General features: G+C 45.3%; 1 protein-coding gene across 2 annotated transcripts in view; it reads right to left on the bottom strand.

The window, feature by feature from the left end:
- Positions 1-413: 413 nt before the first annotated feature.
- The window catches only part of PARD6G (par-6 family cell polarity regulator gamma), a 92124-nt gene continuing 75656 nt past the window's right edge, over positions 414-16881 (bottom strand). For both annotated transcript variants that reach the window (XM_047086208.1, XM_047086209.1), the window contains one exon: positions 414-3132. In XM_047086208.1, the coding sequence (XP_046942164.1) occupies positions 2336-3132 (797 nt within the window). In that variant the 3' untranslated portion in view covers positions 414-2335. The remainder of the gene's footprint in view (positions 3133-16881) is intronic.

Genomic DNA, 16881 nt, shown 5'->3' with positions numbered 1-16881 from the left:
AATGGCAATTTTGCAAACCTGGGTATATTCAAGAAACGCTGTATAGTAAGCATTTGGAAAATCTTTTCTTCAAAAGGACTTAAAAAGAAGTTTCTAGACCTAAAACACATCTGTCTCCCATCAACTACAACTTGGTTATCTGCAATGACCCACAACCTGCTTGAGCTTCAGCCCATTTTGTCATCTGTAAAAGGGACAGTGTTACTTGCCTCATGGAACATGTATGAAGATTAATGGAGCATGGAACATGTACAGATTCATAGAACACGTATGAAGATTAAGTGAAAAAATATGGCACAAGATAGGCACTGGGTACATACTGGAGGTGCTCCATTCTGAGGTAAGCCTCTCTCTGCTCGGCATTAACTGGTCGTTTCTCCAATATTTAGAACACAAGTGAAAAGTATCATTAATTGCAGAGAAAAAGTTTTTATTCTTTGATATATAAAACCAACAAAACTTTAATGTGTAATACAACATAGTTTTTTTTTGTTTGTTTAAGAAGAAAATGGCAGAAGTAAAGATCTGGGTACAAAAATACACTCAAGCAGCTGTTCCAAGAAATTCAGAACTCCTAATATTATAAACAACAGCATACAAATCTCGGAGTGGTAGGTTTTTTTCTTCTTTCCCTAAAAAATTATTCACATTTGCTTAATTTAAAACACGTTAAGAAATATAACTTTCCTTCTTGGTGACAGACCAGTTACTCAACAAGATATTAAAAAACCAGCAATAACTCAGCAAAAGAACATTTCATTTGTGATAGTAACTAGCATTAGACTTTTGGTTCTATAATACTTATCGTAGTAAAAAAAACCCCACTTCTGACTGCTTGGATGCCAGAAAAGATGCTCATACAGCTCACTGGAGCCCATAAATTTGGATGTGTTTGGACTCTCACCCTCTACCTCAACGGGAGAGCATCTCTGGCCTTCCCTGTGCTTAGGAACACAACCAATAGTGATCCTGGCACACAAATAACAAAATCAAACATAGCTGCAGGAAACCACAACTGCTCAATAAAAGCTATTTCTGCCTAATAAATAGTTTCCAAAGGAAAAATTATTTGCTTTTACACTTAATGAAGAAAAATGAAGATGTTGAGATACTATTTTCAATCTGTTAGCAGCCTGACATCCATGAAGTCAGGACAGTTCTGTGGCTGACCAGCAGGGGGTGCTGGACCACAGGAGAAGCAGCCGTATACTGTCCCAAGAAAGGCATCCTAAAAAAATATTTTTACTTGTATTTATATGAAAGCTTTATTTGGTCAAAGTTTAGTTCTCAGAGTATAAGTGTAACATTTTCTCCTCCACATTGGATTCAAACAAAATACACTTCATATAATATTGGATCAAACATGAATAAACCTATAAAATTACTAAATATATAAATATTGGTGGAAGATCAAAGGGAAGTGATAATGAATTTAGTCTGTGTTAAAAATCAGTAAGTTCCACGTGACTTGTGAATTTAAAACAAAGATAACAGAAACTACACATCCAAATGGCTGTGAGCTTTCAGAGGCCTGCCAGGGGTGTGTGGTGGGCTTATCCATCATTTCCACTGAAAATATTTCAAAAATTGCCCTCAGACTCAAACCCCAGGAAAAGACTAGTTTTTATCTCCGAGTTAATGATGGCTTTTGGTCACGAAAGTATTGCTGAGACTTACCTTCCAGTACCTTCCAACCCCGCAGGGCTAAGTTCGCCCGCCCAGAGGCTGAGCCCCCGCAGGTGCCGTGATCCACGTGAGCTTTTCCCCTGGGATGTGTGGGGGTCCGGCACCCGCTTGGCTGTCTGAAATTCATTGTCACTGGTCATACCTGTTACAGGCTTGGGCGCACTGACTCTTCAAAGCCAGGCTCTGGCTGCCACCTTCCTCCCTCATTCCTGCCGGCGAGCGGAGTCTGCAGGGCAGCCGGGGCGCGCGCTCACAACAGTGCTGACGTCACAGGTTGTTTTTGCACGGGTCACATTAAAGACACGAATCTATGTTTCAAAAGGAATTTTAAAGCTTCATTTATAAAAGTATTTTCAAAACGAAGTATTTTCTGCACCTGGTCAGACCCTCTCTGCCACTTTATTTACGAAAGTGCTGGGACCTGCCCCCGGCTGAGCACTGACTGCACGCGTGTGCATTTTCTGTTCCGTGGAGAAGTCTATAAAAATAGTATCTGTATTTTCTATCCGTCAGCTGGAACACACGCGGGGTGTGGGCCAAGAGGGTGGGATAAATAAAAACAACAACAAGGGGCCCGAAGCGCACAGTGCCTGTCCCCACTCGCACCCGGGACCCGCGGTTACCAGCGCCTCCAGGGGGCGCGGCGGCCCTACAGCGTCACGGCCGGGCCGTGCTCCTCCACGGCGCCAGGGGGCAGCGGCAGGGCCAGGCTGTGGCGAGGGTCGGCGCGCAGGGAGCTGAGCAGCCTGTGCGCCGGGCCCGCGCCGTTGACCCGCGCCTGGCTGCCCGGGGGCGGCGGCCTGGGCGCGGGCCGCGGCTCCAGCACGCCCTCGAGCACCACGTCGGGCTCGTCGTCGCTGTCCGCGTCGTCGGGCTGCAGGTGCAGCAGCGCGGGCGCGGCGGGCAGGCTGTGGCGGCTGGCCGCGCTGTCCGAGGAGCGGCCCGAGCTGCCCGACGCGCGGCTGCCGCGCACCACGTTGTTCCTCTGGTTGGCCGGCTTGACCGTGACGATGAGGTTGTGGCTGTTGGCGATCATCATGTCCGTGACCTGGTCCAGCGTCTTCCCGGCCACCTCGATGCCGTTCACCTCCAGGACCTCGTCGTCCACGGCCAGCAGCCCGGTGCTCTCGGCCAGGCCGCCGGGCACCATGCGCGAGATGAAGATGCCCGGCACCTTCTCCAGGCCCTGCGGGGCCACGCGCACGCTCGTGCCGTCGCGGATGTAGAAGCCCAGCGGCTTCTGGCAGCCGTGCCTGTACAGCCTCACGCGGCGGTGCGTCTCGGGCAGGATGTCCACGTCGATGATGGAGGACACGGGGCGGAAGTCGTGCGGCAGGCCGATGTGCAGGTGTGCGCGCCGGCGGGGGCCGTCCTCGCGCAGCGCCAGCGCCTTCCTCCGGCGGGATAGAGAGCCACCGGCCCCGAAGCTGCAGTGCTCGGCCTCCTCTGAAACAGCAGAGGGGGTGGCGGTCAGGATGGGGGGAGGTACTGGTCAGGATGGCTGGTCAGGACAGGGGGCACCGGGAGGGGGAGGCGGTCAGGAGGGCGGCGGGGCATGGGAGGGGGAGGCAGCGGACAGCACGGCGACGCCTGAGGGCTGGGGCTGCCCGTGGGGTCCGGCTCTCTGCCGCTTACCTGTGGGCTGCTCCTCGGATGTGCCCTGGGACCCCACAGAACTCTGAGGCAGTGGGCACCACCATCACATCACGTCTTTCAGCTAATTCCCTACAAGTCTCGCCCATATGTATAGGACTTCACTTTTCTGGAAAGTCTCAACCTCTAGGATGATACGCTGGAGTAACTTTCAGAGCCCACAGCCATCTGGCATCAGTTGGGCTGGCCGTATCGTTAAGTCCAATCGCGTCCCTACAGTTAGCTCTCTGGAACTGTCCAAAACCACCCCCACACAACCAACATGACTGCAAGGTGAAGAGGCAGGAATGAGACTACAATAAAGAGAATTAACAATGGCTGGAAGGCTTAAAAGTGCCTGATTGCATTCTGGGAAGACGGCAGAGCAGGGGCCCCGGGAATCTCTCCCCCCCCAGATGACAACAGCAGGGGCGGAACCTGTGTGATGGGACTGCTTTGGAACTCTGGACTCTGCCCGAGGCCTGCCACGTGTCCGGGAGAAGTAGTCGATTTTGGTCCATTCCAGCTCGCAGCACAGCAGCACCTACCCGTCCCGCGCCCCAGCCATGTGGCAGGCAGCCGGGCACGTGTTTCTGGAGCAGCCCGCAGAAGCCAGGTGGACGAAAAGGACCCCGTCCCCCAAACGGCAGGAGGCCATGCTCTGACCACACCGGTGCGGACTCAGAGGCTGGCGGCCATTGCTGTCACCCCTCCAGCTCCAGCTCGAGTGACTTCAAGGGGATAAGTGCCCTCTTATCCCCCTTTTGTTTTCCACTTTTCCCCTTTTGGGAGCTACACGTTAAAGACTAGGACATTGAAAAACAGCTGCCTATTTGGGGGAAGTTAGGAAGCGACGGCACATGTCCAAGGAAAGGCTCAGAAAAGACCGGGGAAGACATTAAATGGACACCTCAGGTTGACCCCCGGCACAGAGCCTGTAACCATGAAAAGAACGACGACAACGCAACAGCAAACCTTGGGGAAGGGGGAGAATCTGATTTCCAGAGTAACCGCATCATGAGATTCGAATGTCCAGCGCTCAGCAAATCACAAGGTACACAAAGAAAGAGGGGACTTCGGCCCATTGCAAGGAAAAAGATAATTCAACAGAATCTGTCCCTAAAAAGGACCCGGTGTCAGATCTACTTGAGAGACTTTAACACAATTGCCTTGAGACCATGGGGAAGATGGTGGAATAGGAGGATTCTGAGCTCACCTCCTCCCACAGACACACTGAATACACCCAGGCACCCCCTACATGTAATGCAACTCAATCTGAGAACAACCTGAAGCTAGTACAGTGGCTCTTCCACAGCCAAGGACAGAAAGAAAAAGCCACACCAAGAAGGACAGGAGGGGCAAAGACTGAGTCAGGAAACAAACCCCTGGCACATGAGAAGGGAATCACAGATGCAGAGAGGATATCACACTCCCTGAGGAGTAAGGGGATCAAGCCCAATGGGCATGGCATCCGTGGTCCTGGGAACCTGCACCAGGAAGATGAGTCCCCATAATATCTAGCCTTAAAAATCAGCAAGGCTTAACCCTGGAAGCTTTGAAAACCAGTAAAGCCTAATTCCAGGAGAGCAACAAAGAAATCAAAGAGGAAATAAAAAAAATTTCCTGGAGACAAATGAAAATGGAAACACAATAGTTTTTTTTTAGGATGCAGCAAAAACAGTTCTAAGAGGGAAGTTTACAGCAATATAGGCCTACCTCAAGAAACAAAAAAAGTCCCAAACAATCTGACCTTACACCTGAAAAAGACTATAATAAGAATAAAGCCCAAAGTTAGCACAAGGAAGGAAACAAAAAAGACCAGGGCAAAAATAAATAGAGACCAAAAGACAATATAAACGACCAATGAAACGAAGAGCCGTTCTTTGATAAGGTAAGCAAAACTGATAAACCTTTAGCCAGACTCATCAAGAAAAAAAGAACTCAAGTAAATAAAATTATAAATGAGAGAATTTAAAACTGACATCACAGAAATCCAAAGGATTATAAGAAATTACCATGAAAAATTATACACCAACAAATTGGACAACCTGGAAGCAATAGGTAAATTCCTAGAAACATACAATCTTCCAAGACTGAATCAGGAAGAAACAGAAAATCTGAACAGATTACTAGTAACAAAATTGAATTGGTAATCAGAAAACTCTGGCACAGGTGAATTCTACCAAATATTTTATATTTAATATTTTATCTTATTATTTTATGTTAGAGAGAAAGACAGCATGAGCAAGGAAGAGGGGAGAAAGAAAATCCCAGGCTCCCAGCTGAGCATGGAGCCCGATGTGGGGCTTGATCCCATGACCCTGGGACCATGACGTGAGACAAGATCCAGAGGTGGACGCTCAACCGATTGAGCCACCTGGGCACCCCTCCACTAAACATTAAAGAAGAGTTAATGCCTGTGCTTCTCAAGCTATTTCAAAAAATAGAAGAGGAAGGAAAATTTTAGAAGTCATTCTTCAAGGGCAGCATTACCATGACATGCAACTCAAAACCAAGGACACTCCAAAAAAAGAAAATGAGGCCATGTCTCTGATGAACATAGATGTGAAAATCCTCAACAACATATTAGCAAACCAAATTCAATGCTACATTAGAAGGATCAGGTGGGATATATTTCAGGGATGCATGGAAGGTTCAATATCTGCAAATCAATCAGTGTGATGACCACATTAACAAAATGTGATCTTTTTTTTAAAAATTTTTTTTTTCAACGTTTATTTATTTTTGGGACAGAGAGAGACAGAGCATGAACGGGGGAGGGGCAGAGAGAGAGGGAGACATAGAATCGGAAACAGGCTCCAGGCTCTGAGCCATCAGCCCAGAGCCCGACGCGGGGCTCGAACTCACAGACCGCGAGATCGTGACCTGGCTGAAGTCGGACGCTTAACCGACTGCGCCACCCAGGCGCCCCAAAATGTGATCATCTTAATGAAGAAAAAGCATTTGACAAAATTCAACATCTGCTTATGATAAAAACTCTCAACAAAGTGGGTGTAGAGGAAACATACCTCAACATAATAAAGGCCATGTATGATAACCTATAGCTTACATCATAGTCAATAGTGAAACGCTGGCATCTTTTCCCCTGAGATCAGAAACAAGTCAATGATGTTTACTCACCAGTTTTATTCAAAATGGTATTAGAAGTTGCAGGTGGAACAGTCAGACAAGAGAAAGAAACAAGGGACATCCAAATTGGGAAGGAAGAAGTAAAACTGTCACTACTCGCAGATGATAAGATTACATACAGAAAACCCTAAAGACTCCACCAAAAAACTATTAGAATAAATGAATTCAGTAAAGCTGTAGGATACAAAATCAATATACAGAAATCTATTGTGTATAATAACTAATAACACACTAGCAGAAAGGAAAATTAAGAAAACAATCCCATTTACAATTCCAACAAAAATAATAAAACACCTAGGAATAAACCTAACCAAGGAAGTGAAAGATCTATGAACTGAAAACTCTAAGACACTTACAAAAGAAACTGAAGAAGACACAAGTAAATGGAAAGATATTCCATGCTCACTGACCGGAAGAATTAATGTTGTTAAAATGTCCATATTACCTAAAGCAATCTACAGATTCACTGAAATCCCTATCAAAATGCCAGTGGCATTTTTCACAGAAATAGAACAAACAACCCTAAAATTTGTATGGAACCACAAAAGACCCCAAACAGCCAAAGCAATCTTGAGAAACAACAAAGCTGGAGGTATCATGCTCCCTGGTTTCAAACTAGATTACAAAGCTGTAGTAAACAAAACTGTATGGCATTGGCATAAGAACAGACAATAGACCGGGGCACCTGGGTGGCTCAGTCGGTCCAGCGTCCAACTCTTGATTTCAGCTCGGGTCCTGATCTCATGGTTCGTGAGATTGAGCCCCACATCAGGTTCTTCTCTGACAGAGCAGAGCCTGCTTGGGATTTTCTCTCTCTCTCTCTCCTCTGTCTGTCCCTCCTCCGCTCACACTTTCTCTCTCTCTCAAATAAGTAAACATTAAAAAAATTAAAAAGTGGGGTGCCTGGGTGGCTCAGTTGGATAGGCATCTGACTTCGGCTCAGGTCATGATCTCATGGTTGGTGGGTTTGAGCCCCACCTCGGGCTCTGTACTGACAGCGCAGAGCCTGGATCCTGCTTCGGATTCTGTGTCTCCCTCTCTCTCTCTCTGCCCCCCTCTCTCAAAAATAAATAAACATTAAAAAATTTAAAAAAATTAAAAAGAATAGATGACAGACCAATAGAACAACATAGACAGCCTAGAAATAAACTCACACATATATGGTCAATTAACTTATGACAAAAGAGACAAGAATATACACTGGGGGAAGGACACTCTTGAATAAATAGGCCATGAAAACTGGACAACCATATGGAAAAGAATGAAACTAGACTATTATCTTATACCATATACAAACATTAGCAAAAACAGTAATTTGAAAAGATATAGGCACTCATATGTTTATTGCAGCATTGATTACAATAGCCAAGATATGGAAGCAGTGCCACTGTTGGATAAAGAAGATGTGGTACATACATGTACAATATATGTACATATATGTACATATATGTACATTATTCAACCATAAAGAGTGAAGTCTTGCCATTTGTAACAATGTGGACGGACCTTGACTGCATTATGCTAAGTGAAATTGTGTCAGAGAGACACAAATATTGGATGATTTCACTTGCATGCAGAATCTAAAAAAACAAAATAAATAAAAAGAACAACAGCAAAACCAGAAACAGACTCCTAAATACAGAGAAAAAACTGGTGGCTGCCAGAGGGAGGAGGGTTAGGGGACAGAATGAAACAGGTGAAGGGGATAAGAGGTACAAACCTCCAGTTATAAAATAAGTCAGTGATGAAAAGTACAGCATAGGGAATATAGTCAATAATACTGACAACTTTTTTGGTAACAGATGGTAATTACACTTACTGTAGTGACCATTTAATAATGTATATAATTGTTGAACCACTACCATACACCTGAAAATATTACAATGCAACTTACTAAAATTAGAAAAAAAAACCAGCCTTAAAAATGCTCAAGAAACTAAAGGAAGATTTGGAGGAAGTAAGAAGATGATATATCAACAAAATGGAAATATTGATAGAGAGACAGAAAACCTAAAATGTTACCAAATAGAAATTCTGCAGCTGAAGAGTATAATAATCAAAATGAAAAAAATCATTGTCAGATATGAATAGGCAGAAGGAATCAGTGAACTTGAATATAAGACAATGAAAGTTAGCGTGTCTAAGCAACAGAAAGAAAAAATGCTTGAAGAATAGTGAATAGAGCCTAAAGAAACTTTGGGACACCATTTAGGGAACCAACACATGCATCATGGGAGTCTTGGAAGAAGAGAATGTGGCCCAGGGAACAGCTGAAGAAATAATGCCTGAAAACTTCCACATTTGATGAAATGCATGAATATAAACATCTAATAAACTCAATGAACTCTAAGATGAACTCAAACAGACCCACATGTAGACACATTATAATCCACTTTATAAAGACAGAGAGACTCTTGAAAGCAGCAAGAAATGAGTCACCAGGGACCCTTATCAGATTATCAGTCTATCATTAACATTTCTCATCAGGAACTGGAGGCCAGGAGGCAGGGGGCTGATACATTCAAAGTACTAGAAGAAAATAACTGTCAATCAAGAATCCTATATCCAGCAAACTGCCTTTGCAAAGTGAGGGAGAAATTCACACTCCCAGATATATGAAAGCTGAGAAAGTTTGTATCACTAGACCTGCCTGGCAAGTCATGTTCAAGGGAGTCTTTCAGGTGAAGTGAAGGACAACTAGACAGTAACTTGAAGCTGTGTGAGAAATAAAGATCTGAATGAAGGTAAATACAAGGACTATTATAAAAGCTAGCATTATTATAACAATATATAACTTGTATAATAGACTATTATCACAATAGTCTGTAGGTGCTCTTTTTGTTTCTACATGATTTAAGAAACTAATATATTTATTTATTTTTAAAAATTTTTTTTTTAACGTTTATTTATTTTTGAGACAGAGAGAGACAGAGCATGAACGGGGGAGGGTCACAGAGAGAGGGAGACACAGAATCGGAAACAGGCTCCAGGCTCTGAGCTGTCAGCACAGAGCCCGACGCGGGGCTCGAACCCACGGACCGTGAGATCATGACCTGAGCTGAAGTCGGATGCTCAACCGACCGATCCACCCAGGCGCCCCAAGAAACTAATATATTTAAAGGATAAGAATTATTTGTCTAAAAGCTGGTATTATTGTAACTTTGGTTTGTAACGTCAAATTTTGTCATCTACACAACATAGACGACTTACGTGTTTACAAGGGTTATCAGTTTGTGTTTTGGGGCACACATGTATAATGTAATTTTGTGGCACCAACAACAGAGCGTTGTGTTTGGAGCTGCCGTGCTGTTACCAAATGTCTGCTTCTATCAATTACATTAGATCCTTCGGAAGTTAGCTGTAACCACGAAGAAAATTACTATAGAATTGACACGAAGGACATTAAGAAGGGATTTAAACATTTCACTACAAAAAAATTAACACGAAAGAAGAGAGGAATGCAAGCCATGAGGGACAAAAAAAGCTAAGGGGCATATAGAAAACCAAGAGCACAGGGACAGAAGTCCCTTCTTATCAGTAGTTCCTTTATATGCAAATGAATCAGGCCCTCAAATGAAAATGCAGGCTGGCAGAATGAATAAAAACACATGATCCAACAATATGCTGTCTTGACAAGAGACTCTCTTGTGACCCAGTGACACAAACAGGAAAGTGAAAGGAAAAAGTTTCCATGAAAAAGCAGGCGTGGTTCTACTAATATCAGACAAAACAGACTTTAAATAAAAAAAGTTACACAAGGGGGGCACCTGGGTGGCTCAGTCGGTTAAGCGTCTGACTTCGGCTCAGGTCATGATCTCGCTGTCCGTGAGTTCAAGCCCCGCGTCGGGCTCTGTGCTGACCGCTCAGAGCCTGGAGCCTGTTTCAGATTCTGTGTCTCCCTCTCTCTCTGACCCTCCCCCGTTCATGCTCTGTCTCTCTCTGTCTTAAAAATAAATAAACATTAAAAAAAAAAGTTACACAAGACAAAGGATATTACATATTAATAAAGGGATCAATAGAGCAAGAAGATAAAACAATTACAAACATTTACACACCTAGTAACAGACAATCAAAAGATAGGCAGCAAACCTGACACAACTGAAGGTGGAAACAGTTTTAAGATAACAGCTGGTGACTCCAATACCCCTCTCATAATAAGGGACACAAAAACCAGACAAGATAAGTGGGCAAACAGAGGACATAACACAATAAGCCAACTAGACCTGAGAGATACATACAGAACATTCCACCCAAGAAGAAGACGATACTTGATTTCCTCAAGTGCACCTGGGACATTTTCCATAATAGACCAAATGTTAAGCCACAAATTAAGTTTCAATAGATTTTAAAAGATAGATATCATACAAAGTATCTTCCCTGACCACAGCACGAGGAGGCAGAAATCAGTAACATAAAGAAAACTAGAAAATTCACTACAATGTAAAAACTAAACAACACTTTGTAACAACCAATGGCTCAAAGAACAAATCACAGGGAAATGAGAAAATACTTAGGGATGAATGAAAACAAAAACACAACCAAAACTCAAGGGATGTAGCAAAAGCAATCCTGAGAAGGAAATTTATACCTATAAATGCTTATGTTAATATCAGGAAAGATCTCAAATCAACAACCCAACTTTACAACTTAAAGCACTAGAAAAATAAGAACAAAGTACGCTCAAAGCAGAAGGAAGGAAATAATAATGATTAGAGATATATGCGGTACAGGATATAAAAACAATAGAGAAAATCAATGACAGAAAAGGTTAGTTCTTCAGAAAGACCAATAATATTGACAAAACGTTAAATGGACTAAGAAAAAGAGAAGACTTGGGGCGCCTGGGTGGCTCAGTCAGTTAAGCATCCAACTTTGGCTCAGATCATGACCTTGCCAAAGGTTTGAGCCCTGCATAAGGGCTCTGTGCTGACAGCTTGGAGCCTGGAGGCTGCTTTAGGTTCTGTGTCTCCCTCTCTCTCTGCCCCTCTCCCACTTGCACACGCACGTGCGCACGCTCTCTCTCTCTCAAAAATAAATAAACTTAAAAAAAAGACTAATGACTAAAATCAGAAATTAAAGTGGGGACACCGCTACCATTTCTACAGAAATGAAATAGATTTTAAGAAAGTACTAGGAGCAATTGCATGCCAACAAGTTGGGTCACCTAGATGGATACACTTCGAGAATCATAAAACCTACCAAGGCTGAATCATGAAGAAATACAAAATCGGAATAGATCTATAAATAGTAAGGAGATTGAATCAGTGATCAATGCTCTCTCAACAAAGAACAGTCCTGGACCTGATGGCTTTACTGATGAATTCTGCCAAACATTAAAGAGGAAATAATACCAATCTTTCTCCAACTTTTCCAAAAATTTGAAGAAGAGAGAATAGTTCCAAACTAATTCTAAGGCTAGCATTACCCTGATACCAAAGCCAGACAAAGACAGCACAATGGAAAAAAGCCCACAGACCAATATTCCTTATGCTCACTGATGCAAAAATACTCAACAAAATACTTGCAAACAAAGTTTAGCAGTATATTAAGAGGATTATACACCATGACAAGTGGGACTCTCCCCTGGAATGCAAGGGTGAGTCAACATACAAAAATCAATGTGACGTACCATATCAACAAAACGAAGGGAAAAACACATGATCATCTTGATGCAGAAAAAGCATTTGACAAAATACAACACCCTTTCATTATAAAAACACTCAACAAAATAGGACTAAAAGCAAACCGCCTCCACATAAGAAAATCTACATACGAAAAAATCATAGCAAACATAATACTCAATGGTGGAAAAAAAAGCTTGTCCTCTAAGAGCGCGAAGAAGGCACAGACTGCTGCTTCCATGACTTCTGTTCAACACAGTACTGGAAGTCCTAGCCAGAGCAGTTAGGCAAGAAAAAGAAATAAAACACTTTCAAATTGGAAAGGAAGAAGTAAAACCATCTCTCTTTGCAGACGATCTGATCTTAAATGTGGAAAATGCTAAAGACTCCATGAAAAAGCTGTTAGCTCCAATAAGCTAATTCTGCAAAGTAGCAGGATACAAATCAACACACAAAAAAGCATCTTCCATAAACGAGCAGTGAATGATCTGAAAAGGAGATTACAAACACAATCCCATTTGACAGCCTCAAAAAGAATAAAATACTTAGGAATTAGCTTAGCCAAGGAGGTGAAGCCTTGTATAATGAAAACTACAGAACACTGCTGAAAGAAATTAAGACATAAATAAACGGGCGAGGGGGCATCTGGGTGGCTCAGTCGGTTGGGCGTCTGACTCTTGATTTCAGCTCAGGTCATTATCTCAGGGTCACGGGATCAAGTCCCATGTCAGGCTCTCTGCTGAGCATGGAGCCTGCTTAAGATTCTCTCTCTTTCTCTCCCTCTGCCCCTCTCCCCTCCTCAAAAATATTTTTAAAAAGACCTAAATAAATGGAAACACATCCCATGATCATGGACTGGGAGACTTATTGTTAAATGTCAATATTACCCTAAGTGCTCTATAGATGCATTGGAATTCTTATTAAAACCGAATGGCTTTTTTTTTTTTTCAGAAACAGTAAAACCCATTCTAAAATTCATATTGAATCTCAAGAAATCCCAAACAGCCAAAATAATCCTGAAAATGAAGAACAAGACTGGAAGAGTTACACTTCCTGATTTTAAAAGTAACCACAGAGCTATAGTAATCAAAAAGGTGTAGCACTGGGATAAAGACAGATAGACCAATGGAATAGAATAGAGAGACCATAAGTAAGCCCCCCAGATCCGGTCAGTGGAGAAAGCAGTGTCTTCTCAGCAAACGGGGCTGGGAACACTGGATAGCCACATGCAAAAGAATGAAGTTGGACGCCTACTTAATGCCATACACAAAAATTAACTAAAAAAAGGATCAAAGACCTCAATGTAAGACCTCGCACTATACAATTTAGGAGAAAACACAGGAGAAAAGCTTCATAATACCTGATGATTTATTGGATTTGACACCAAAGGCAGAGGCAACAGAAGAAAAAAAGACAAACTGGACTTCATGCAAATTTTAAAAACTTTGTGCATCACAAGTGTGAACAACAGTGAAAAAAAGGTAACCCACAGAATGGGAGACAGTGTTTGCAAATTGTGTATCTTATCGGGATTAATATTCAGAATATAGAAAACTCCTAAAACTCAGTAACAAGGTCCCAATTCAGAAATGGGAAGAGTTCACAATATATGCAAATATCAAACAACCTCTGCATACCTAGTATATCATTCTATACACCAGCTGCACACCTGAACGGCTACAATGTGAAATGCTGACTCTGCCTCACTTTCCAAAATCCAGTTGTGGTAATGGCGGCAACAACAACAAAAGGCAAAGGACTCGGACACACACTCTCCAAAGAAGACACACAAACGTTCACAAAACCCAGAAAGATGTTGAACGTCACTAATAGAGAAATGTTCATAGCACCCTTATTTAATAGCCCCAAAGCAGAAGCAACCCAAAATGTGGTTTATCCACACAGTGGCATATCATTCAGCATTTAAAAGGAAGGCAGTCCCGACGCCTGTGGGACACGAGCCACACGGAGAACATGATGCTCGGGGGGTGTGAGCCAGCCACAAGAAGACAAATCCTGCGTCGTCCCACTCACGTGAAGTCCTTGGCGGAGTCACAGTCACACAGAAAGCAGGGTGGTGGTGCCGGAGCAGGGGGAGTCGGTGTTACATGCGGATTGCGTTTCAGTTTTGCAAGCTGACAGAGCAGACGCACGGTAGTGAGGGGGACACTGAGTCCTACGCTAAAAAATCGTTAAGATGGCAAATTTTATGAGCACTTTACCACAATAAAAAACGGGAACAAAATCCAAAAAATTATTCTAGGTGGCAGCATTTGCACGTTCCCTTCTTTGCCTTCAAAGGCAGCATTGCAGCCTGGTCACCAGGTGTCAGCTGGGTAGGCTGAGGGTGGGAGCAGCCAGTGACCATCACTCCCTTTCATCGTCCGCGGTATGGATGTTCATGGTTGCACACGGCCAGGGACAGACGTGCGCTGCATTATACGAAAACACGAAAACAATCCGTGCTGGGAAGGGGAAGCCCTGGGCCTGCTAGTGAGTGAGATGTGCGCTCTGGCTGCCCTAGCTCCAGGGGCACCCTCACGGGAGCGCCGCTCTGTAGTGCAGGGCGTCCCCCACCGGCCAAGGTCATGCCTCTGTGTTCCCACCGCCAGCCTGGGGTGGGGGGCGCTCCAGGTGCCAGGAACTTTCCTGGGGACAGGAAGCTGGCCACAAGGACTCCTTGAACTCCTGTTGAGTTCCTAAAAATGTTCTATGTATTTCCTCTTTTGCACTTGTAAATTAAAAAAAAATTTTTTTAACATTTATTCATTTATGAGAGACAGCTGGAGCAGGGTAGGGTCAGAGAGAGAGGGAGACACAGAATTGAAGCAGGATCCAGGCTCCGAGCTGTCAGCACAGAGCCCGACATGGGGCTCGAACTCAAGAGCTGTGAGATCATGACCCCAGCCGAAGTCGGACGCTTAACTGCCTGAGCCCCCCAGGCGCCCCTCTCTTGCACTTCTAAATCAGAGACTCCTTTCCTTTCCTAGCTTAATCAGAAATGAGCACCCAGGAATGAAGTGTTTGCCAACCAGCAGTGTAACTGAAGATGTGTTTAGTACTCGGTAGAGAAAGTGAGTCATTCTTCCTTATTTTTGGTTAGTAGATGACAGGACGAGACAAGCAGGGAGTGCGGGAGGCAGCGCCTTAAGTAGGAAAAGGCTGTTCCTTCGGACAGTCCTGCAGGTGTTTGCAGAGGTGGAGGAAGCCTCGGGCACGGCCGTGCACCCTCCACACTCCTTCCTGGTGTCCCAGGGGCCTCAGGTGAAGTCAGGACGCTCGGGCCCGTGACGTGGCCCGGGTGCGTGGGATGCTCTACCCTCCATGGGCCGTGGTGGCACGTGACTGAGGCCAAACACATTCGTTCATCAACCAGGGAGACCCTGTCAGGAGCTTGACTTAAAGGAACATTTTCAAAAGTTGAAAGCAGAGGAAGGAAACAGGCAGGTGGCCTCTGGGAGCCCTGAAGGAAGCGTCTCCTCTCATCAGAATGACATCGTTTTGTTGTTCTTTCCTCTCTTTTCGATAAACACACACTTGCACGCACACATCCAGCCTCTGCGGCTCCCCGAGGAAAGTGCTTCTGGGACCAGATGACAGGGGTTTGCCGAGCAGTTGGCCCCACGCGTGTGTCCGTGTTGCCCGCGCCTGATCCCAGGGAGTCGGCTGCATCTCGGACATCTTCACACTTGCCAGAGGCCCCTGCAGCGGTAGCAGTGACAACACTCACGGGCACCCACGAGACAGTCTGCGTGTCAACACTGGCCCTTCCTCGTTCGCGGGACCGAAGACCGACTGATTAGACGGAGATGAGCGCCAGGAAGCGCGAGTGGGAGCGCTGGGGGGAGACAGGAGGACAGTGGTCCACAGCCATCGTGGGCGCCGCTGGCAGAGCACCTGGGAGTGCCCATCGCCACTCTCTCTCCATTTCGTAACTCCAAAATGTGCGATTCTTCTCTTAGTTCCAGGAGCCCCTTCCCAGGTGTGAGCCTATCAGTCAATCGATCACACCTCAGCGAGTTCTTGTCATTTCTTATCCGCACGGATATCGCAAGGATCCCAGGATTTTTTGAGAAAAGGCAACTTTTAAAATTGTGTTTGTGACACCTGAATACGTCCTGCACTCCTCTGCAGACGTGACCACCGCTTGTCTGTGCTTTTGCGATTTCATCGAAATGGATCTTGCGATTCTCACCCGCGGCTGCTTTTGTTCCCTTATCGTGCGGAAGGGTTCCTGCTTCCCGCTGCTGCTGGAGGCTCTGAACCTCACGTGGCAGCAAGTGCTCACTGAAGTCCTTCCAGGGTCAGGAGCCCCTGCCCCGAGGAAACCAGGAACTGGTAGGAGAGAGACACAGACAAGACTTGGGATAAAACTGTTCGGGAGACGCCTTGGGCAGAGCACCGGCCGGGCATCCTCTGGCGTAGCAGGGTGGGACGGTGAGTCTGCCGCTGGGAGGGAGCTGTGTCTGCGGGCCCAAGGGGTGCGAAGCTGCCGCTGGGATGCGGCCCAGCGTCGGGGACGGAGTGTGCCCCCCAGACGAAAAGCGGAACCCCAACAAAGGCATCTGCTCCCATGAGCAGCTCCCCCTCAGGGTAGGCCGACTCCAGGTGGAGCCCACGCCGGACACGGCAGTTCCCTGGACCGGGGCCTTGGAGTGTCTCCATGGGTAACAGATCCGAACATTGTCCTGAGGGCATCGTTCCCGACAAACCCCTGTGGCAGGTCCTGGCTGCAGGTGGCCACGGCCCACACCCCTTCCTGAAGGTGGGCCCCGCCCGAGGCTGTTTATTC

Source organism: Lynx rufus, unplaced genomic scaffold, assembly GCF_022079265.1.
Source record: "Lynx rufus isolate CCGP_SWC_20201006 ecotype Redwood Valley unplaced genomic scaffold, mLynRuf1.p SCAF_20, whole genome shotgun sequence".
NCBI classification, from domain to species: domain Eukaryota; kingdom Metazoa; phylum Chordata; class Mammalia; order Carnivora; family Felidae; genus Lynx; species Lynx rufus.
Note: the sequence above shows the minus strand (reverse complement) of the source record. Positions and strands in the feature narration are given on the sequence as shown.